We start from the raw sequence: 25,253 nt of genomic DNA, 5'->3' as shown, positions 1-25,253 counted from the left end.
CATCTAAAATGCTGAAGTGCATGTATGGTCACTTTGGACTTTCTTTGCTTATTTATGAAAAAAAATTTATTCCCTCACATTCAGAAACCTCTATTTTATTAATTTTGGAAGTAGGAATATATCACTTTTTATTGATAAATACGCTGTACCACATATGAAAACAGCACACAACAAATAGTAGTAGAAGAGTGAGAGTTGTGTGCTGTTTTCTAGCTAGAGGCTACCACCTCACTTAAATCATTCAGCTTAGACAGTGCATCCCATTAGCCCATTGCCTCCCCAGCTTTTGGAGGGCAGTGGCACACTGGAGGCACCTTCTGGAAACAGAATTTAACTATGGCACATCTGCAGAGAGGATGCTCCTCCTTTACCTGAGACACACAGGTCTCATCAGATGCAGAGAGAAGAAATACTGAGAAGCACAGGAGAGGGACATCAGACAGCAACAGGTTACTGTCATCCACTAAATGAGTTTAAGTTAGATAGTCAGCCTTGAGGCTGACCTGAAAAAAATTGAGGAAAAAGAGCAGCTAGGATTAGGTTTCATAAATTAATCTGGTAACAGTCCTGACCATGATCTTTTCTGCTCAAAAATCACTGTCCAATAAATGCTGCTCTTTAATTGCCTACAACCAAATGAACAATGAATGCAATGAATTCCTGAAACTCTCCTGGAAGCACTGGATGTACTCTGTGCATGTAATGTCATTTTATTCTGACAGTGCACCTCTAAGAAAGCAGAGAACTTACCCAGGCTGAAATGGTTCATTGTCACCAATGTAAACAAGTTTTTTTTATTTAGCAAAAATAAGTTTCACAATCATTTAACTATATTTTCATAGCCAGTTTTCAAAGGCTTTGACACCAGTATGCATGAGTAGAGACATAACCAATCTTCTTGACTGAAGGAAATGGCTGAGATACTCAATACCTTCTTTGCCTCAGTCTTTAGCAGTAGGACTAGTTCTTCCCAGGATACCCAGCCCTCTGAACTGGAAGATTGGGATGAGGAGCAGGATGAAGGCCCCATAATCCAAGAGGAGATGGTTAGTGACCTGCTACACTGCTTAGACATACACAAATGTATGGGGCCAAATGGTATACATCCCAAGGGTACTGAGAAGTGCTCACCAAGCCATTAAAATAATTTATCATCAGTTCTGCCTATGCAGGGAGGTCCCAGTTGACTGGAGATTGGCAGATGTGACACCTATCTACAAGAAGGGCTAGAAGGAGGATCCAGGAACAGACCTCAGTCTGACTTCAGTACTTGGGAAGGTCAGGGAGCAGATCATCTTGAATCCCACTATGCAGTGTGTATAGGACAACCTGTCAGCACAGGTTCATGAAAGGCAGGTCCTGCATGACAAACCTGATCTCCTATGACAAAGTGACCTGCTTAGTGGGTAGGGGAAAGACTGAGGATGTTGTTTATGTGGACTTCAGTAAGGCATTTGGCACTGCCTCACTCAGCATCATTCTGGAGAAACTGGTTGCTCATGGCTTGGGTGGGTGGACACTTCACCAGGTTAAAAATTGCCTGGATGGTCATACCCAAAGAGTTCATGGAGTTAAATTCAGTTGGCGGCTGGTCACATGTGGAGTTTCCCAGAACTCAGTTTTGGGGCCAGTTCTCTTTAATACCTTCATCAATGATCTGGATAAGGGATTGAGTACACCTTCAAGAAGTTTGCAGATGACACTAAGTGGGATCTGCAGCTGATCTGCTTGAGGATAGGAATACTCTACACAGGCATCCAGACAGTCTGGATCAATGGGCTGAAGCCAGTTATATGACGTTCAAGGCCCAGTGCCAGGTCCTGCAGCTGGGTCACAACAACCCCATGCAACACTACAGGCTTGGGGAAGAGTGGCTGGAAAGGTGCCCAGCAGAGAAAGACCAGGGGGTGTTGAATATTCAGACAGTTGAATATGACCCAGCAGTGAGTCCAGATAGCCAAGGAAGCCAACAGCATTCTGGTCTGTATCAGGAATGGTGCGGCCAGCAGGATCAGGGAAGTGATTGTCCCACTGTATTCAGCACTGGTGAGGCCACACTTCAAATACTGTTTTCAGCTATGGACCTCTTGCTGAAAGAAAGACATTGAGGACCTGGAGTAGGTCCAGAGAAAGGGAATGAAGATAGTGAAGGGTCTGGAGAATGAATCTTCTGAAGAGCAGCTGAGGGAACTGGGCTTGCTTAGTTAGGAGAAGAGGAGTCTGAGTGGAGAACTTACCGCTCTCTATCTGAATGGAGGTTGGAGTGAGGTGGGTGTAAGCCCCTTCTTCTCACTAGTAACAAGGGAGATGACCTCAAGTCGGACCAGGGGAGGTCTAGATTGGGTATCAGAAGAGATTTCACTGAAAGGGTTATCAAATACTGGAATAGGTTCTGCAAGGAGGTATTTAAAAGATGCAGAGATGTTGTACTACGGGACGTGGTTTAGCACCAGACTTGGTAGAGTTACATAATGGTTGGACTCGATCTTAAATCAAATTGAAATAAATCCATGATTCCTTACCCTTCTTCCTCACAACGTCAGACAAAACCTTCTTCCATGATCAACATACTCTTACTAGTGGGCACAGACAAGATAAAACCACAAAGCAGCCATCCTCTCCTTGGATTTCACAACAATCAAGCCTGGCATATTTACAACCATCTCTCCTCCTACTTTTTCCCAGTTGAAAAATCATCCTGGATACACAGGCATAGCAGAACACAGCCATGCCCTCAAACAGCCATACACAAATCCAACATGAGGTATTTGCTACCATTTCCAAAGTGCTCCTTTTTTGGTCCAACCTTATTCTCACTCTAGTTCGTCAGGTTTCTATAAGGATGAGCAGACACTGACCAAGTCAAAGCCTTCTGTGGGGTCTTTTCACCCATTGTTTCCATGTTTGCCTTAGAAAGAGACAGCCTCAGGAAAGGAGCTGTTTTCACTTGTCCTGTAAAGCCCAGACACATTGTTGGCACTTCAGCCTGAAAAAGATTCTGAAATTGTTAAATTTTTTTTGTTCCATACAGAATAGAATGCTCCCTCTAAATGATGCATTTGTTCAGCTGTATTAGCAAATTCTGCCAGCTTCCTCTGCTCTCCTATTCCAAATCGCAAGCAGGGACAAGATGCATGCAGCCTGCCATGGAGGAACTGGGAAGCAAAGGAAGAGGTAATGGGGAATGGAATACAACTGAAGCTGCAGAGGAAGGACTGTGCCACCTAAACTAAGTAAAATCTTGTTCCTAGAAATAATTATCTAGTGAAGTAAGAGCTACTTCCAAGTGGGGACTAGCATCATAATCTCTCAAGACTCCCAAGATTTTGGAACAGATCTTTTGAACAGATTTTTCCAAGGATAAGAAGGCAACTTCAAATGAAAATACAAACGTTTCTTTTAAAAAAAATCTTTAAATGTATTTCAATGTATTCCTGTCATGCAAGAGTAATAAATTTTGTTTGCTCGATAGAAGAGAGATCTTTCAGAACTGAAACCACTGTTTAGTTTTGGCTTGGGCCACAAAACCAGAAAGAATGATGGAAAACCAGGACAATGTTTAGACTTATCTGTTACATGGCATTTAACTACCAAATCTGCAGTTCATTCATAGGCCACTGGCAGATGGCCACTTTTATACAAGTAACTTCAGTGCTAAAATTTGCTTTTACCTTTGAATCAGAGACCATAGCACATTCAGCTAAACTAAAGCAATGTCCTTATTAACACCAACACCTTCAATCCAACCATTAACACCTGTTTTCATAAAGGCTGTCAATAATACTGCTTGTTGCAACACTATAGATCAGTTTGTCTTCACTACCTACATCTGGAGACATTTTCTACAGCAAATAATACAGCAGTAGAGACACTTGCAACCCCTAGAAAGTTGTTTGTTTAAAATTAAAGATCTGACTAATCACTTGCATATATGTTGTACTGATTTACTAATGGTTCATTTCATTAATTTCAAGTGGCTCTGCATTTCCCCATGCCTCATATAAACAGAACCTCTTCCATTTGGCTGTACTAATTAAGATCATTACTTCTGAAGTAACATAGGAACAGCAATAAGCACAATGTAATAGGAAGGAATCACATAAAGCAGATGACAAGCTTACTTGAAAATGGAAGTGCACAATTAATAATAGTTTTACCAAGATACATAAAACATAGTTAATCCCATACTGAGAAGTAGAGAGATGCCAACATGTAACAGCACTATACAAAATTATAACTAATCCTGAACACAAACATTTAAAAAAAGACCTCTGAAAGCATGGTGTGTCCTAATGATTTTGTGACCTAAGGACACACAGACCTTCTCAAAGGTCTGAAACAAAATTTGAGATTATAATATAAGATTGCTTGTCTATATCTAGATCAAATTAGGATACTTAAAAGAAACCCAGTTCTGATTTAGTATCAGTTTATGTTCATGCTAGCTTCAGCTATAGAAGGGCAATTCTATAATCAGCAAGCATTTTCATGTGCCATTTAACATGCAACTAGTTAAGCCAAACAAAATGAAAATTTGTGACGCTTTTATTAATTTGGAAATTATTTAAAACTGCCTGACAACAGAAAATATTCAGAACTCCATTATCAGGAAATCATCTCGTCCTACTTAAGAGCTAGAATGTTTCTTCTATATTTTTTTCCCAAAGGTGTATTTTATCACCTCCTAAAGCAGCAATAAGATATGGATATTTAACACAAAGACGTGTCCAAAAGTTGGCAAATTAAAAGTTCTGTAATTTTTTAGGTCTTTTCCATTACTTAAATGTTACTTGTGATAACAAGAGGTACTATATTAAAACAGAAAAGTATTTGTAACACAACAATAATCTTTACCGTACTATTTTGAAGCATTATGCTTTAAGAAGAAATGTCGGTGCCAATACTAAAGAATCAATTTGAGTGATGATTCTTCAGTTCTCTACCAAAATACACAACTAACATTAATCAGGATTTGCTTACATGCCTAGTCTTACAGTTTCACAAAGTGAACTTTAAGAATTACGTGTTATGCAAAACGCGTAGTTGTCTCCAAACTGATGGTCTAAATGTTTGTGCTTTGCAGATCTACCCACAATGAATTATATACCCCCAGAGGTATAAATTGCTACTTCCTCAAGTGACAGGTAACCACGTTCAACACAGGTATTTCTGCAAGGTAACAGATTGATTTTTTGTCTTTTTAACTTTAGCTATTACTATTAATTTAAGCTGAACACTATCATCTACAGCCTCTTCACATCAAGGGCAGTAACTGGGATCTCCAGGCAACTTCTTAAAATGCTCAAATTAAATGTCTGTGCCTTGAATGATACCATTTCTGTCTGTAGGAAAAAATGTCACTTGAGAAGTGGAGAATTCTTTGATAGCTCTTGACTTTTATGTCTAAATGACAAAAAAATTCAACATTGTAAATATGTGAAATGGGATCAGTAACTTCTGACAGTTGCTCTCAGGATCTATCATTCAGAAGACAAAAAAAGCACCTTTACTTTTTCCATTTATTTTTAAACTTGTCTTCAAATACCAAAGACTGAAAAAAGTTCTTGTAACGTGAAAAACTAAATTATGTCAAACTGAAGGAGAGGCTCCTAAACCAATATGGATAAAGAAAAGTCCACTATCAAAAGTATCAGTGACATTACAAGAGGAGGAAACCAGAATGATCCTTTAGATCAGGAAAACAGAAAGAACATTGCACAAACACAGAATGGGCCTTTCTCTGGTGACTTTACCAAAAAATAAATTGGGCAATTGTACATCTTCAGAGGCAGTGGTGCAAATTTCCCTAACATCAGCAAGTCATCAGTGAGAATATAGCTGTTGAATATATTGTGTCTTTTTATGCTGTTATTTGAATAGAACTCACACAGACAATATCTGAGAATTTATGTAAAAGACTGATTGAAATGTTAAACTTACAGCTGTGGTAAATTGGGTCTAACAAAGGGATCGTTTTCTGCCCCATTCACAGCTTTATTTTTCCTCTGCTTGGGTTCAGAATTGGCAGATGGTGCCTGAGAATTATTTGTAGTTGGAGGTTTTCGCTTGGCCAGGAGCTTTCTTTGCCTTTCAATGTCTTCCCTTTGTTGATTCACCCATTCTTGCTGCCTGTAAACCCCAAAAAAAGCTTTATTAAAGTTTCACCATTTTGCAGTTTTTAAAAAACTTTTTTAACTGCTAAAGCATTGAGGAATTTTTAGAAAACAGACTGCACACATGAAAATGTTTCCTAGGAAAAAGAACACCAATATTCTTCATGAAATGAAACCATTTTGCTGGTTTTGGAACAATTTACTTTTGAAATATGTGGTGTTTCTTTTGGGGGTTGTTTTGGTTTTGAAACCCTGGGGGTGGGGGGAGAAGTATCTGAGCTAGTGGATATCTTATTTTATATCATCAAACAAAATGCAACAGTGTCAATGGAGAGTACTTCATTCTTACAGGCCAAATACTGAATTTGACAATTCCCACATAAATCATCAGTTTGATTGTATGGCAGCTTTTATCCAAAACACACATACTGTTTTTAAGATTGCCTTAACAAAAACAATGCCCTAGGCAATCACATAATGCCAAGACTTTGTATTTCCCTTCAAAAACTGAAATCTTGGTGAATTACTCTTTCATATATAGAGATCAAATTTGACTCATTATCAAAGAACATCTTTTGAGGCATCACGTAATTATTTTACTATGGTCTCTGATGATCTTCCACAGAGGTTTTCCTTGGCTCATATGTACTGAAAAACCTTTTTCAGGTGACTGCTTTCTCACATCTACCTGCACTAGACCCTACCTGAGGCTGCCAGATTTGTCACTCCTTGTTCACAGCACTGAGGAGCTGGATGCCTGAAAAAGCTGCTACAGAGATGGATGTAGCCAATCAGAACTTCATTAGACCTTACCTGCCCCAATGATCACCAGATGATACATAGTTAGCTGCTTGAAAAAAAATCAGTGCTTTAGCTTTACAATGCTTTCTACCAGCTGAGTTGAATAAATGTGCGCTGCACATTTAGTACATCCATGCTCTTCTAAGATAGTTAATATAAAGTCAAACCAAGATATTTTTCAAAGACACCCAACCTTAGGTATTCTCTCAGCTGATTAAGCAAGTTCTGTACTGTATTTGCTCTTCAAAAGGAAAAGCAAAATACAGCACATGAAAAGCGCTCTAAACCTAGAGCCTTAGTAATAAAAAAAAATCCACTAGAGGGAACTAACAATTAGTGACAACTTTAAGAACATAGCATTGACTAACTTCACAAGATTTTGAAATGCAAAGCCATCTGTCCACTGTTCAGTAAATGAAGCACCATGACGAACTGTTGTAAAATGCCCCAGGCGTAATCTGTCTTGCATGCTCTTCTCTCTGCTTGCCAGTTTTTCCTGTGTGCTCTAAGAAAACAACAAAAATTTTCATATTTAGTAATACCAAAGTGTTAAAAATTTTAATAAAACATTCAGGATTTTTTCTTCCCACACCTTTCTAAAGGAGGAATAAAAGGAAAGTAGATTAAAATATCTTTCATTACTTTTTTTCCATTTATACTAATTTCCACAGGTGCAGTTGTCAGAGTTGATACTAAGAACAATTTGTGTGCACGGTTGGACTCAGTTTTCCTATGAAGTTTGCTGTTCTTCATAATTAACAAACATTTTATTTGTAAATATAGCAACACTGTTAAAAGTATCAAGCATACAATTAAGATTATGTCTGTACATGTCTATTACACTAAATGAATCTGCTTAGATACAAGAAAGTGCAACTACTATACTTAGCCTGGAAACTCCCTTGACAGAGTATCTATGTTACTACTTGCACCAAACTGACGGAGCTCAGGAATCTCTATGTGAGAATGCACTGCAGGTACACCTAACTGCAATCAGATATTCACTTGCAGTAATACAAGCAGATACCCCTCTTATAACAAGTCATTACTACTGCAAACATTCTTGGGATGTGATAAATGAGCCTGCCCAGTTTGCTTCAGCACAAGATAAAAAAGGCAGTGTAAACATTGCTGATGGACAGAAACTTGATTGTTACAAATGATTTCTTCTTAAGAAATGCCCATAGTCCAAAATCACACATGCACATGAAAAATAAGTGAGAGTTTGACAGAATTAAGCACCTTTGTGCAAACAGACTTCTAGACTGAAAAGGATGCCTTTCAGGAAAAGTGGTGTCAAGGTGCCCACCCAGAATCATGCTCAAGAGATCTAATACATCTTTACCCTGCATTCCCTTCCTGCTGGAACTAAAAAAAAACAAACGAAAAACCAAACAACCAACCAAAGAAAACAAACCACTGCAGTAATTCATTCATGGTTTGGTAGTGAGGAAAATACCTAATGCCCTGATGGATCAGTTAGTGCCCTTGTACCTGACAGCAGCATCTAGCAGCTAGTGCTAGGGAAGACACTTAGTTGTTTACCTTGAAATTTTTTTTGTGTCCCAAGTTGTAATAAGCTGATTTTTCTCTTCAGTTTATGTTAGAATTTTTAAAAAATAAGGCTATTTTAAGGAGGGAGAGAAACAAGATATCCTTGTCTTAAGAAAATGCTGTTAGCTTAAATATAGTTGGCATCACATCTGAGGTAAGTATTTCTTTTACAGTACTATGAATGTAGATGGCTACCTTAGTTACCTTGTTTCCACCAATTCTGAGCTAACATAGTGCTTTATCATTCTACATCAAAAACCTCAGCCACTTAAGTGTCTCACCAACAGATTTTATCCATCTCCTCTCCACAACAGAAATTTTTTTAATTCACTGTCTAGAAAATTTGCCACACACCACGGTGTTACCTTTTATGATTTGCTGCATCTGAATTACTCTTAAAGGGAAAACTCCCCTTAAATTAAAAAAGGCACATTTTCCATCATCTCAAAAAGACCTATCATGACTTTTTTGCCTATTCAGGCTTACAATGAAACACTTATGCCAGACAGAAACCATGCATATGAACTTTCAGTCTCAGAGATCAAGATGAAAAAATGCAAATGAAGGAATCAAAATGGAGTTCTATAGCACCCTCACGGCATTCATCACAAACATTTTAAAAACCTACCTTTTCAATTAGAAGTTTCTTGCTCATTGAAATACATTTGTTTAACCTTTCTTTGTATTTTTCAAGTAGCTTTTGTTGTTCATCTATTTGTCTTCTAAGATCACAGTTAGCCTAATAAATATACACAAAATATGAAAACATATAATCAAAACAGTATTTTCATCAGCTGTCTCAGAAAATACAGGTATCTATAAATTTTAAAATATGTAACTATTAAGAGTCTACAAACTTACTTATTAACAAGTCACAGTGTAGAAGCAGGAAACCACCTTATGCATTTCATTTTACAGACTTCTCAGATGCTCAGAAAAAGAAATGTACAAAAATTTAAAACTTGTTTGACCCTTTAATTTAGGTTAGTTCCAGGATAATTTGTAAAAGGATTATTCAGACATTTAAAATATTTGCCTCAGATTTACTATCTGACTTTTTGAATAAGTATCTTTACCTCCTGTGTAACACTTACCCTGAGTAAGTCATCTATACGACCTTCTTTCTTTTCCAAGTCTTGATTTTTATTACTTTCTAGTGCAGCTAATTTCAGCATTGTGAGATCAGTCTAAAAAGAACAATGACAGCATTATTTTTCTCATGTTTGTTACACAGAGAAATAAACTCTTTAAAACATTCAGCAAGAGCATCGTGTCATGTTTTCATGTTTTGTGTGACATTGAAGTTTTCAACTCAAAATTCTTTTCCCTCTTCATGCAGACAACTATGAACAGTTGGCAGAAACCACTAACAGTGCCAAAAGATTTCATCACTGACTGAAGAGTTATTGTTCACAAGCAAATATATAAAATGGAGCAAGAACATCAGCTAATTACTTTAAATTCTCTCTGCTCAACAGGTGAAGTAGCCTTGTTATGACCAAGTTGTGAAAGACAAAACAGATCACATTGGAAATGGCAGACAGGATAAAACTGCTGCTTTTAGAAGTTACAGTTATCACTTGATCTTTCTGATTAACCATACCTCCTTTTTCTTTTTTTCAATACTGTATTTTAAATGGAATATGACAACAGCAGCTGTCACTTCAAATACTTGAAAGAGCACTTTCCATTTTTAAGATTACACAACAGCTAAATCTTAAGCAAGTGCCTACAAATGACATGGTCATCTAACTACTCATGAAGTGTAATGTTGGAAACAGAGCAAGTGCAGAGTACTAAACTAATCAGAGACCTAAATTACGTGCTTATGAATTTAACAGAAAAAAATGCTTTGACAGATTGTAAAAAGCAGAGATTTGAAAGCCTTTTAGAGTTCAGAAGAAGTTGAAAGACAAACCAATAAACATATCTACCAGTTTATTCTACAGGCTGAAGCGATATTGGATAGCTTTACTCAAAAATAGTTACCTGAGTAATTTTAAAAGATAACTGCTTTGGTTGCGTGATAGGGTGGTCCCCAAAAGCTAATGAAGTAGGAGAAGGACTATTCTGTCGCACCTGGAATGCATGAAAACAACAGACTTCAGATAAAGCTGTAATAGTCAATTATAAACATAGGGGAATAAGGTATTTGGTATAGAAGATACTACTTGGAGCACTGTACTAAGCGCTATCACTATGCTGTTACAAATCACTTGAAAACTAATATTGTCACTTTCGGGAAAGAGATTGAAAGATTTAAGACACCAGAAGATTGGCATAAGGTAGTATCACAGCACTACTCAGACTTATTTTTCTGATTGTAAGCTTTCACAACTCCAAAATAAAGTAACGCAAGTTATATTTTGAATGGTTATTTCCCATTGGAGAACCAGAACACAAATCCCACTAATGAAGTTTCTCAAAACCTACTAGTTTGTGTGAATGAGATGCTTATCAAGCCAAATCTCACAATCTGTATTACACTTCCTACTGTTAACAAGATAAGAGAATGCCTGAAAGCTGAGGTCTACCAGCAGAGAAAACAAGTCCTTCCTGCAGCAGGCAGAATCTGGCTATTTAGAATTTGATGTGGGTATACTTAACATTGAAATTGAGCATACGAGAAGGAAAAAGTCCAAACATTAATTAGCACGACCAACAAAGAGGACTGTAAAAGGATACAGGGTAATTAAGACCCTTGAACGTGTCCAGAGAAGGGCAACAAGGCTGGGGAGAGGCCTTGAGCACAAGCCCTATGAGGAGAGGCTGAGGGAGCTGGGATTGTTTAGCCTGGAGAAGAGGAGGCTCAGGGGTGACCTCATTGCTCTCTACAACTACCTGAAAGGTGGTTGTAGCCAGGAATGGGTTGGTCTCTTCTCTCTAGCAACCAGCACCAGAACAAGAGGACACAGTCTCAAGCTGCACCAGGGGAATTTTAGGCTGGAGGTGAGGAGAAAGTTCTTCACTGAGAGAGTTGTTCGTCATTGGAATGGGCTGCCCAGGGAGGTGGTGGAGTCACTGTCCCTGGAGGTGTTCAAGAGGGGATTGGACATGGCACTTGGTGCCACAGTTTAGTTATGAGGTCTGTGGTGACAGGTTGGACTCGATGATCTTTGAGGTCTCTTCCAACCTTAGTGATACTGTAATTAAGCTTCAGTTATTAGAAAAACCTATGATTTATCAAGAACGGAGCTTTTAAAAGTCCTGAGTTTGAGGTTCACTTTCCTTGTGAGTAACAAAAATCCTCTACATGTTTATGTGAGTCTTGTGAATAGATATCATTAGAACATTTTAATGTTAGCCAATGTTTTATTTTAACAATGTATTTTAAAATGATGCTTTAAGGAAAAAAGCCCCAGCATAAACAGAAAATTTTAGTTTTACTACTTAAATTGATTTTCTTTTTTCCTGCTCAAAGAATGAACTCCTTCCTAGGATTCCTTCCTTTGAAAACTATTCCCTTGAATATAGATTCTTTTCAACTATGCTACTTTTGGACTATGCAAGCATCTCCAAGAGTTACGAAGTTCATAAACTTACAGAAGAAGGAGCGGAATGTGAATTCTGAGGAGATCGGATTGCAGGAGGTACACCTCGCACTGGACTAGAGCCGTTTCCACCTTGGTACTGTAGAGAAGATATGGCCCTCCAATTAGTCAGTCTTCTTACAAACATACACTATACTGAATGACACAGCTTATCTGTACACAGAATTTGTAAATCAGGTTGTATTACTTTTCTAAGTGTAACCTTAAGAAAACTTAAAGAAAAGTGTAGAAGAAAATGGGTTTTGTATTTTAGCTTAATAGAGACTGCATTCCTGCTTCAAGGCTTAATAATCACATCATCAAGAGGTCTGTCCATTTCAAGCAAAAATTTTGTTAACAATTAAAGTTTGTAAATTTTAAAGCTTAAGTAAATTTTACAACTACACAAAAACCTTACCTCAAAATAGTCACTAATTTTGTGACCACGTCCCCCGATACTCTTTCCTGAAAACAAATGGGAGAATTAATTCAATAAATTACTTAAAGATGTGCCTAACGTTTTTACCTATACAGTAATTATAGCAAAGTCTTACCACTTGGTAATTGGCTTTCTTTGATGTACTAGTATGTGATCTCCCTACACAGATAATTAAGGAACTGGCATCAGCAAATACTTACATATTTCATTCATTGGTAAATCAGAAATTAACTCACACTTCAACTCTGAAAACAGATTAGTGCAGACTGATGAGTAAGCCTAGACCTCTTGCAGGTAACAGCAAACTCGTATCTCATCCTACAGGTTAAATTTTTAGCTCTAGGTCCCTCCTCTTTTCAAGCACTAATCTCACAGTTCAGCCACTTCCAAAATATCAAATTAACCAAATAAACATTATACGCTCCAGGTTAGTTATTGCGGTCAAATGTTCAGCCCAAAGATTTCCCTAAAAGCCAGTAACAGGATAAACATGGAGGATAAGTATTTCCATTCCTCCCAACCTGATTATGGCTAACTCACAAAGCTAATGAGATGAGAATGAGAGAGAGCAGAATTTCTCTTATCTTAGTCAGTATTGAGACTTCAGCAGCACCAACGTGAATTAATCTTTCTCGAGCATGAGGACTTGATCTATACATAGCCTTCAAAAGATCAAACCCAATGTCTTACCAAATGGTATAAATGTTTTACCACAGAATCGTTTGGGTTGGGCTGGAAAAGACCTTTAAGATCAAATCCAACCATTATATTCAGCTCTGAAACAACTGATAAATCTGAAAACTGTATTTGTCTGTTGTATAGGCCAGACTATATGTTAGGAGTTGTCTTGAAAACAGACCATTGTTCAAAGCTTTTTTCTTTATAGAAATTTTTGTGATAAATTAGTAGATCGTTGCCCATAGGTATGAAAACATAATTCCAAACTTTTTAGCAAAGACTTTCAAGCTTTTATATTTCTATTCCAGCATGTCTCTACATTGGCACTGCTGCATAACTTTGTCACTAAGAAATGAAGAAAAGGAAACTCTGAACAATCCTTTTGGTGTCAAACTTTTAAACAGAAATATATAAAATAATTCAAAGACTTAGAACAGCACAGAGCACTAACTCCACTAATAGTTGCCCAGTTAGTGTACAGAGCTATTCACCTCTAGCCAATTCTCTACATCAATGCTTAATTCTCATATATTGTTTTATCAAATTAAATTTTGTTTTCCTCCAAATAAATGAGACTGAGTGCATTCACTTCAGTATACAAAAATCTATTTTATGCCATGTCACAGAGCCATGCACTCAAACACATCAGATTATTTTGGCACAGCCACTTACAAATAGATTTACACTGATTTTATCTCACTTTCCAATTACCTCCATGTTCTAAACACTTCAACTCAACATTTACAGATTATTTTGCATATTCCAAAGTTAAAATCCCAGGCATGCAATATACAAGAGATGGATTGCTTTTTCCTTTTTTAAATACAATAGCAGTATTTGCTGTGCTTCAACTGTATTGTACCACTCCAACACAGTGCAGTTTCCTAGGCCAGTTCCTTGAGAATATTGCAGGGCAAACTATTTACAGTCAGCAGCAGTGAAACTGAAAGAGTAATAACACATTATGATCATACTGTCTCTGCCAAGAAGTTTCTAAAATTTCCATTATCTCTAAATTCAGCTCTCACTGGTAGTAGGAAGGATAGGTTACTAGAACAATAGAAATAGGAAATTTCATTAAAATTCTTTGAGCAAAACAGGTCTCTATGAAGTAACACAAATAAATTAATTTTACTCAAACTACACAATTGCATCATGAAGACTTCCAGATATGGAGACCATTTATATATCTGAAGTGGCATTTCCCAGTTTGGTCAGGAACCAAAGACAGCTAATACAGATGTTATCAAAACTATTTCTGCTCCTCTTTTGATGATTTCTTCTCTTAGGTGAAATTTCCATCATTCCTAACCAAAAATCACATTAAAGAGAGGAATCATAAAACCTATACTTTGCAAATATGAAATTGGAAACCAGTCTCATAGTGATTTCCCCGTCCCTCTAGATAACTATACTCCATAGAATCCATAGAAAGGGGAGAATAAAATTAAATGTTAAATATAACTGAAAAACAACCAACCAGGCAATTATAACTGGGAATCACTTTCCCTCCTTATCTACTGAAAAAACCAAAAAACAACAAACCACAAAGGTATGTTGGTTAAGAAGAGCTGCAACAATTCTTCAGTTCTTAAAAAGCATACAGAACTTCACCATAGCTGCAAGTGCTACACACGGTGCACAATCCTTATGGGCAATTACCAGGTCAATTCACATTTTACTTGCCCACCCCTTATAGTGACCAATGGTGGAGCAGAAAACACAATTTATCATCCAAACGCCAACACCTAAAACCCCAATTTTTAAAAGCCAACAGTCAAAACTTTGTGTGTTAGAATGTGATTGAATACATGCAGTAACTATCAAATTAATTTACACTTCAGTTTACCTTGGCTGCTTTCACTCTGAGTGTCTGCTTTTCTTTTTCTTCCTCTGGAAGGTTCTGACTGTTTCTTCTCTGGAGTCTACAAATAACAAAAAGACTATGATCCAACAACAGCTCTATTCATACATATTACTGTTATATTATTGTGGAAAAAAAAATTTTAAATCCTCATTCATAAAACATGATTCCACAGTTGAGCAGGGATGTAATTTCAGATCGTGGTTAAAGCAGATAACAGGATCCTTGCTCAATCAGATAAATACAAGATAGAAAAGATATTTAAGAAAGTGAGAAATAATTTTGACAATTTCCCAAAAGACATTCTACATGTTAACTGTAAAGCAAATACACATTTATATCTATTCTGGGGTTTATGAACACCCAGTTTTATTTCACTTATGGCTACATTTTACCAAGATCTTCATACTATAGTTGTGGGTGGTTTAAAGCTTAATAGTTGGTGATATAAGCTAATTCTTGATAGTGTTTTCAACACCTTGCCACAGTATGAACACAAAGGTCTAGTCCTTCAGTAAGAAGCCAATACTATTATGTGGTTTTGGAAATGCAGAAGTAATTTCCAAACTAATATAAACTAGAATCTGCTTAGAGTCTTAAAAAAAAAGTGTGAGCAATTACTCAAAATGTGGACATCTATGCACTGTGTATACACAGTGTAGCCCCCCGCTCCCCGCCCCCCCCCCTTACAGTTGTATCTCAGGGAAGTAAAAACATCAATGGTAAGTGAAAAAATATAGATATCCTAAAAACTTTTTCCAGAAGTATTATATATAGTTGCCTAGAAACTACAATCAGTATGTATAACACATAACAAGAAAGGGCTGTGATCAGAAGTATCTCTAAACTGTATTTGCTCTTCTTTGATCTGAGGATTCAGACTAGTTATAGTTTCCCCAGTGTAAGCTAAATTCTACAAGCTTCTTTGGCTCAAGAAAAAAATCCTGTGTCTATGTGTATTCAGCCTCTAAGCAGCCCCATACCAGGAAATGGACAAAGCATAGAAGCCATTACATAAACTGTTTTACTATCAAGAAATCAAAGTTCCTTAATATCCTGAACTAAATTTGAGATCAGTGTTAAAATGCTTCTGTTTTGTTAATGATGCTATAATTTCTTCATTTCATTGTATTTGGTGCTTGTACTCCAAGTATTCTTTCGCAACACTGAAAACGATACCAACATTCAAATTTGAGTCATCATGAAAAGCATTTCAAGTATGTTTACGATTCACATAGATCTTAAAAAAAAGAGAGAAGTTTCCTACAAATACACAAATACCCTAAAATCTTTATTTTGGCAAAGAACTACTTTGCATTACCTGTGATACGCAGAAAATTATCAGTCAAGAATAGTCAGGGTGAGAGAAGCCTTCATTACCTATACCATGAATTTTTTAAAGATTTAGCTCTGTGGATAGCTTCATAAAACACCTTGGCAAGTCTTGCAGTTGTAACTACAAATGAAGTTAAAACTGCACATATTTTATTTTAAATTACCAATTTCCTACCAAAATCTGCATCTTTTACAGTACTATTAACAAAATAGAACACTGATCCCTGGAAACAAAGTTATCTTAAGACTATCCTCCCGATAAGACTGCTTCCAGTCACTTCAGAGGGGTTTACGTACAGCCACGATTCACAATAAAATCCCACTTACTTCATAAGCAAGACAAAATAGTTTTGAAGCTATCCAAAGTGAAAACTGTAAAGCTATAAAGCTACCCACAGTTTGGCATGTTAGCAGAGCCTCGTACATCATGATCTTGAACGTAGTTTACCCCTCATGCTTCTCTTGAGTCTCCTCTCCACACAGAGAGTTTGAAATCTTAGGTTTTCACATCCTCTTTTACAAAATAAATATTTCTAAGTACTTAAATAATTTTTCAAAGGAGATTAACTACTTATCTGGGCGTTTTAATGTCTTTTATGTACAGTTAAACCCTTTCTACCCATTACTGCAGAACTGGTAAGAGCGTAACTCAGAATGTTAATTTTATAGAGGGGGGGAAAAAAGTGTAATAAACCCAAAGACTTCATTTTTTGTCTCCAAATGCATAACTTTCCAGCATGCTTAAAAGTTATGATTAAGCTGCTAATAATTTTCATATACATGAATTAATGGTTTTCCACCATTGTTTCATTCTAAATCCTACTCCTCAACCCAAAGCTTTACAACTACAGCAAACACACACAGCAGTGCTGTTTTCCTCTGCCACACACTATAAATTCCAATTAGGTCAAACCTTTAGTTACTTCTGAAATTACATTTATAATGAGAGCTGCAGCAACTATAATGGGAACTGCAGCAACTAAACAGTTACAAGCAAGCAGAACAAAACACTGAAATAACTAATCGAAACAGACAAATCAAGCCACAGACAAAGCTGTTGTCTTTTAAATAATTCATTATCTACAGAGAATAGAAAATTCTAGTTATAAGTAAAACAATATATTTACAACCAAAATAAGGGGGAGTAATTTACTTTAATGAGGAGTAGTGGGGAAGTGCAAAATACTGGAAGATTACTAGAAGCACTTGTTCACAACCTGAGGTAGCCACGTTAGTTTTGTTTTGTTGTTTGTTTTTTTTTTTTTTAACTATGACTAGCTAATACACACTCAAATTAAGACCTATGCACAACTGCAATGAAACATTTAATAAAAGTAATGTGTACACTTACAAAGAAACTGGAATACAGGTCTGGATATTAAGATCAAACATCCAGCAAATGGTTATTGCTCATAATGCTAAACTGAATCCACAACAAAGCCTGTTTTCAAGTTATTTTGCTGATCCAAGTTTACCTCTGTGAGGTATCTTAATTAAAATAATTATTCAGGTAAGTTTCCTCTCTTCATACATCCATTAGAGGGGAAAAGAAAAAAAAAAATCCTATGGTTGTAATAGTTGTATTTTCTCCAATCCCTTGTGCAAAAAAACCAAAACAAAACACCACACTGCAAACAAAAAAACCACAACCAAAACCAGCAGCAGCAACAAAACCACAACTCACACCAGACAAACAAAAAGGGCTGTTTGGGAAGCCTGTTTTTCTTTGAAAAATAAGTGTAAAAGACTTTCTAATAATGTGTCACTTAATGATGAAAGTGCAGAATGACGACATTAATGTATCATATAGATTTGATCAGAAACTGGCATTCTTGATAGAAATTAATTTCAATGATTCTGAGATTTGCACTTCTACTTTTTTTCCCCCCCTCACAAAAACTATTGTTATACAACTGTTCTCTCTCAACATCAAATGACGGCTCTGCTTCCCATATGAGTAAGTCTTTGTATTTCTACACTACTATGCACAAGAGGAATTCCCTATTATTATGAAACTTCCATTGTCACACCATTAAAAAAAACCCAAACACACACAACAAAAAAAAAAAAAACATAAAAATCCCACAATCTGTTTGCAATATGAAGAACTTAAGCATACTTTTTATAGGATTATAGAATGTAAGTAACCAGATGCTATTTAAAGAACAAAGTTCTTAAAAAATGATTAAAATATTTGGTATTACAATTTAATTTAAGTGAATACAACTGACAACTTCTGAAAATGGGTTAAGAAATCCTATTTCATTATTGACTGTCATTAAGACTCTTTTTTCTTTTAGAAAACAGAAGACACCTGGAGGACTGCTGGGACTTTTTGAGGAAAAAAAAGTGTATTTCTATTTTAGCATCTGAGTTTTGGAATACTCACATAAATAAAGAATACCTACCCAAAAGAATGGATTGAAGTTAAAACACTGCAGAGACTGCAAATATGGACCAAACTTTGAAAAAAAACTTGCATCCCCATCTCATGTATACAACTGGAAAATCATATTTTTTTAAAGCAGAGCTGTTATACCTATAGTCCGAGCTCTGTGATCACTCAGCTACTCACAGATCGCAGTAACTCATTGTAACCTTCAGGCTACTACCACACACTTCCATACCCATACCTCCATCTGAACTGTCTCTGCCACAATGCCTAAAGTATTTCTAGGAAAAGCCATGAAGAAAAAGAACAGGCAGACAGACTATTCTGTTAAGTAAATAGTACAATTGTAATGAAAATCCCACTGAGAAAGGCAAGGGGGGAAAAAAGCACAGCAACACGTTTTTCTGAAGAGCAAGACATGAAATCACACAGAGAGAACACTTATAAATATAAGTATCACCCTTGAGAACCAACTGAATTCACTTGCTGGTCAACCCAGTATAAAAGCAAACATCAGACAGTTTGGACACTGTAGTGACCAAGTGAATGAACAATTAGGTCCCAAAATAAAGCTTTAACATGTGAGAATAAAATCAGCAGCACATTACAAATAATTCTCCCGCCGTCATGACACAAACTCAGGTCTATGTTGGGCTATAAATCATTCTTGCTTACAATGGGTATAACCTTTTTGATTTAGTCTGTGCTGCACACAGCCAAAACCTCCCAAGAACTCATGAAGCCCAAACCAGGTAAATTATAAGAGCTGCAGTAGTGTTAACTACATCGATGCTGGTTACTAAGAGGAAAATCTACCCTGGGGAAGTCACAATGACAACTGTATCTTTTACAAATGCAGATGATAGCTACTGTCTGACCTTGAAATAAATTCCTATTTTAAAAGAAAACATAAACAACTGCTTTCTATTTTCAAAGGTGCAGCTGAAGACTAGTCGAAGTTCATCTGTGCTGATGAAAACCTTATTACTTGTGAAGGGAAAAAAAAAAGATAGCAAACTATCTTTTTTGCAAATGAAAGAAAAAAATTTCAGCTCCAAAAAATGTATGTATCCTCCCAGCATGACTACATAGATAAAAGATGCAGAAACAGCTAGTTTCATGAGCAAAAAAAATCAAAGCTATTATCATGTCTCCTCCTCCAAGAGATGGTATCTTTTAGTAATGTATGATTTTTCTTATCTAGCTGTGTATTTTGTATTTTACTTTACAAGTTTTTACATAAAATAAGGCAAAGTGGGATACCAAATTATGACACGTTAGCATTGAAGTTCTGAGGTAATAATCAATCTGCCCAATATACTTACCTCTGATTCTTTATCACTTAAAGATCCCAAGCTTCCGAAACTGTGATTTGAACTTTCGTTATTTGTTGAGGCCTACCAAGACAAATAAAATACTAAACATTACATACACATTTAAAGAACAGATAATGCACTGTTATCATTCACAGTTATAACAAGTAATAGCAATAAAACTTCATGCTTGCAAGGAAAAACTGATTAACTACAGATTTTCAAGGGGGGTAAGGTTGAAGGTGGATGTTTTGAGAGGGCAGAGTAAATTCTTTATTTCAACTGCTTTTAAGACAAGTAAAACCCTAGAATATTCAAAACCATTTCAGTCTTACTCAGGAACAGCAATACATCCAATATTTTGCAACTGAATGATTCCACAGAATTATTATATTTTTAAAAATTAAAATCACAAAGCCAGTATTGCTGAAAGTGCTGGAGACTACTACAAATTTTCTTATTTTCAAAGGAAGAGAGGGGTTTTTTTTCCCCACGACAGACACCAGACTATTGCAGAGATCATTTTTCTAATCCATTCAATGACAGAAGATTACGACCTATTGAGAATATTATTTTACATTCTTGAAACAAACCACTTCCATCAAAGTAACAAATTTTGACTAGTAAGGAGAAAAAAGAGGGGGGGAAAAAAGATAAGAAACTGTGAAATAGTACCAAGTTACAGTGTTTATTTAGAATTTTTCTAAGGTTGATTTATTCAGAGATCTTTTGAACACAGAATGGCAACAAGGACATTTTATTGAAAAAGTCTGTTCCACGTTCACATAACAAAAAATGTCAACATCAGTTGAGCTTCTTTTTATTAAAAGCAAAAGAAAAGAAAAAATCTTATGTTGTTGGACTATTCACTTCCATTTATGAAGGAAGAACAAATACATTGAAGTGAGACAACAACCAGTTCCAAGGCAAACATTCTGCTTTCTTCAAAGCATTAAATTCCAGCACGGCATCACTTTGCAGGACAGTACTGACCTGTGACATCATCTGAGTAACTAGATAGTCTCTGAATTAAAATTTCTGGAGAAATGTTAAATAAAACCAAAACACTTCCATGTGTGTTCCCTTGCAATGTCTCAGTATCTGGTCATCTGAGTCAGTTAAAAAATTATCTCAATAACCTATATCCAAATTTACACCCTTGCTTACTGAGAAAGCTTGAAGATAATCAGGCTATTTCTCCCCAGCAATTACCAAACGCTTCAGCAAAAGAGCTGGTAAGGGTAGGCTTTCAATATAGTCCAAACAAGTAAGCATCCACCTCATTCTGATTACTGGAAGACTAATGACCTAGAATGTTTTGGAAAAATAACTCTAAATGCAGCTGCAATGTTTGTATTCTTTTGTTAGTTTAGGAAAATGAGAACTTGGTACACATGGGTTTGGGTAAGTACACAAGAGGAATTCTTTTTTGGTTTTGCTTTCAAAGTGAAAGCAGAGCAATGAAGAACATATTTAACACATCTCACTTTCCCAGGTACCTCTATACATCAGATCAAAAGGGTTTACCAGTTTTTAAAAATAAAAATCAGATAACTTTCTCTCCAAATCTCCCATCAAAACTAAAGGCTATATTAACTGAAAAATGCAACCCAAACCAAACAACACAACACCAAAAAAAACCTCCAACAACCAGCATATTCCAAACACAGCCCAGATCATGTCATGTAATTGGCTTGGACACACTAAATGGTCAAAAAGAAAAGAAATATGAACTAAACTGATGCAACTGCCATTTTACTGACAGTGGGATAAATCACAGGACTAGGTATTTCACTCTACCTTCCTACCCAAACAAAAAGTTAGGCAGGAAAAAGAGATACAGCACTCTATACTGAAGATCACTTGTGGAATATTACAGGTGAAAGGTAAAAAGAACAGTGTCTTGGGTAAAGACCTGCATAGTAGTAGTAGATGATTCTGAAAACAGTTATCAAAGCGTATGACAGTACAAAAAGGCCCCACTTCATCCAGCTATCCGTTTGGAAACTAACAAATACAATTATCTGTTCAAAAAGATCTTGGAATCTGTCAAGAGACAAGAAATTTATGTTTTACATGGTAGAGTGAAAAAGGAAATTAATTGTGAGATTTTGTTTGTGGGGTTTGGCTGGTTTTTTGCGGTAGTGGTTTTTTTTGGTTTTGTGTTTGTTTGGTAGTGTGGGGGGGGTTTTGGGTTGGTTTTTGGGGGTTCTGTTTGGTTTTGTTTGCTTTTCTCCCTGGCTAATTTGGATGAACAAACTGAAAGTGGATCATAATTTAGCTAAAATGGAAGTCAGATAACAAAACACACTTGAACAGATTGAACATGGTAAGCAGCAACTCATAGGGGATCAAAGTTTAAAGAAAAGGAACCCCTAGAAACTTGATAATTACTTTTAATGACAATGTATTACACACAGAGCAGTAGACAGATTGAGGAGGAAAGACTGACAAGAAGGCAAGGGACCAACACAGCTGTATAAAAAAAAACTAATAAAAGAGTTTATAAATACACTACAAGTTAAAGCAGGGTAAAAGGTGGTACAGATCTAGTCATGAAAACGGACAAATAGCCATTTGAATTACAAGCAATTAATTTTAATGAGCTAGCAAATTCAATGACTTAAGTAGTACTCAAAGAGGATACCCAAGAAATAACCCAAGGAAGAAATAAACAAAGACAGGCCTGAATTACTGGGTTTGTCCCTATCCAGTTTCAATTGTAAGATATGACAGGCATACATTTTTGCAGTAATAATGAGAAACAATTAAATAAAAAACCATTGCATCAACCACAGTGTGTCAATCCAACCTGACTCCTCCCCCCGAGCATTTAAGTCACTTCTTGGTTCAGATGGTAGTATCAGAAGTGATATGTCAGCTTTCTTTGTGACAATTACCTTCATGTCACTCTCTAAAACAAATTACGAAGATATGATTCAAGATTACTATGCACTGAAGTCTTTACAACTTGTGAATAGTCATCAATGTATCACACACCTCCAGAAATTTCATCGACGTCTGCTATCAGTTATTATTTTGTTCCATAACCTAGACAGGTAATTAAAATGTGTAACAGGAAGTGAAAAAATACTAACCAAGCTTGTGTAAAATACTTAAAATACGAGGACACTGTAAACACTTTGGAAGTAAAATTCAAATGTACTTTTGTCATGAGGGAAATATGCAAAAAAAATTAGTATTATCTCTTTTTAGCATCAGATTATTAAGAACAGCACTTGGTAAAGAACATTGAAATGCACAAATACAAAATGGAGGACCTCTGGCTAAGCAATAGTATTGCAGAAATCTGTCTTGGAAGTTGAAGCCAGTACCCTGAATGGAATTTGTAATACAGACAAATTTATTTTGCAGCTGTATCAACTGAAGGGCAATATGTAGCATATAAAAGGCAATTAAGCCCTGCTACTTAATGCTCCTAAGCTTTTTCCTCAAGTGTTGCATCATGGTTCAGATACAAATGGAAAGACTGCAGAAAATTTACATTGAAAGAATTTGGCTTTGTTAATCTAGATGTATCACTCTTCAAACAAGTTTATCTTAAAGTTGGCTACCAGCAGAAGAAAAACAGCCACTTAAATACTGAGAAAAACTTCCCTCTGATCACACGTACACTAAACTACAGAGTCTGTATAAACCAATTCTTTGGTGTTTTTAAGAGTAATTCAATGCCTATGTCATAGATAGGTTCAGGATACACAATTCTATCTCAATGCAAACTAACAGAATAACAAGGATTTTCCTGAAAGCGTCTTCCAATCCAGTACTTTTGCAGATAAATCACATGATAACACACAGGTGAGACAGTGAGAGGTAAATTAGTATTTCAGAGATGGTAGGTAGTATATATGGATGACTGCTCTTAGAACTCACTTTAGCTCCAACACTGCAACTTCCAGTACTCCCAGTGCTGCCACTTACTACTCCCGTAAATCTTGCTTCTAACAATTCTTGTCTTCTTGGGTCCAGGCTATGAAGCTCATCCATTGCTCCTAAAAAAGATTAATAACTCATTACATTTGCAGTGGAATATTTTACAAACAAGCCAAACATACCACAGGTCTATGCAAAGGAAGGATTTATATCCTCAGCTTCGCAACGATTCACTGTTACCTAATAATGACTGCACTCAATGAATTCCAGAAACGTTAGGTAAAGTTCTATGTATTGGAATAGCCTTGTCAATTTTGGTGAAGACCAGAATCTGCTAAAGGCATGTAAGAGACATGGAGTCTGCAGCATATGATACACCAACTAGGCAATTATTTTTAGATTAGAAGTTGACAGGAACAAAATACTTTCTAGCATAAACCTTCCCAATTCTGCAATACCCTTGTTTTCCGTATTATTTAAATTGTATAGGCTATTGACATAATGTCCAAGACCAACAATAATCATAGGAAGAAAAGGAAAATCAGAAGGAAGACCACAATCCCAAACACATGCAAGGGAATGCAGGCTTATAAGGAGCTTAGAAGGGCAGAGAAGCAAGGAGTGGGATCAGCACTATCAAAGAAAAGGTTGCCACCCAGAGGGACTTGGACAATCTTGAGAGACAGGCCCAAGGCAATCTCATGAAGTTCAACAAGGCCAAGGTGCAAGGTCCTACACCTGGGTCAGGGCAATCACAAGGACAAATACAGGTTATGTGAGGGGTGGCTTGAGTGCAGTCTCAAGGAGGAGGACTTGGGGGTACCAGCTGACAGAAAACTCAACATGAGCTGGCAATGTGAACTTGTAGCCCAGAAGGCCAACCATGGCCTGGACTGCATCAAAAGAAGTGAAACCAACATGACGAGGGAGGTGATTCTCCTTTATTCTGCTGGACTACTGTACACCTGGACTCCTGTATCCAGTTTTGGTGTCCCCAGCATAAGAGAGACATTGAACTGTTGGAGTGGGTCCAGAGAAGGGCCAAGAAAACAATCAGAGGGGGCTTTAGAACCTCCCCTATGGGGACAGGCTGAGAGAGTCAGGGTTGTTCAGCCTGGATAAGAGAAGGCTCCAGGGAGACCTTATAGCAAGCAGCCTTCCAGTATCTGAAAGGGGCCTAAAGAAGGCTGGGAAGGGACGTTTTACAAGGGCTTGCTGTGATAGGGGAGAGGTTAGATTTAGAGGTAGAAGCTTGAGTAGGGTAGATTTAGACTGGATGTTAGAAATAAATTCTTTACAGTAAGGGTGTCTCACAGACACTGGAACAGGTTACCCAAGGA

At 36.7% G+C, this 25,253-nt stretch overlaps 1 protein-coding gene across 3 annotated transcripts in view; it reads right to left on the bottom strand.

The window, feature by feature from the left end:
• TLK1 (tousled like kinase 1) overlaps positions 1–25,253 on the bottom strand; it is a 69,510-nt gene that overhangs the window by 19,220 nt on the left and 25,037 nt on the right. For all 3 annotated transcript variants that reach the window (XM_054174581.1, XM_054174574.1, XM_054174586.1), the window contains exons 2-11: positions 23,914–24,032; positions 20,032–20,103; positions 14,965–15,040; positions 12,417–12,463; positions 12,012–12,098; positions 10,458–10,547; positions 9,563–9,655; positions 9,097–9,207; positions 7,283–7,419; positions 5,941–6,129 (exon numbers count right to left, since the gene is read on the bottom strand). In XM_054174581.1, coding sequence (XP_054030556.1) covers positions 5,941–6,129; positions 7,283–7,419; positions 9,097–9,207; positions 9,563–9,655; positions 10,458–10,547; positions 12,012–12,098; positions 12,417–12,463; positions 14,965–15,040; positions 20,032–20,103; positions 23,914–24,027 — 1,016 coding nt within the window. In that variant the 5' untranslated portion in view covers positions 24,028–24,032. The remainder of the gene's footprint in view (positions 1–5,940; positions 6,130–7,282; positions 7,420–9,096; positions 9,208–9,562; positions 9,656–10,457; positions 10,548–12,011; positions 12,099–12,416; positions 12,464–14,964; positions 15,041–20,031; positions 20,104–23,913; positions 24,033–25,253) is intronic.

This window comes from Dryobates pubescens, chromosome 2 (genome assembly GCF_014839835.1).
Source record: "Dryobates pubescens isolate bDryPub1 chromosome 2, bDryPub1.pri, whole genome shotgun sequence".
Taxonomy (NCBI): Eukaryota; Metazoa; Chordata; class Aves; order Piciformes; family Picidae; genus Dryobates; species Dryobates pubescens.
The sequence above is the reverse complement of the archived record's forward strand: the minus strand, read 5'-3'. Positions and strand labels throughout refer to the sequence as shown.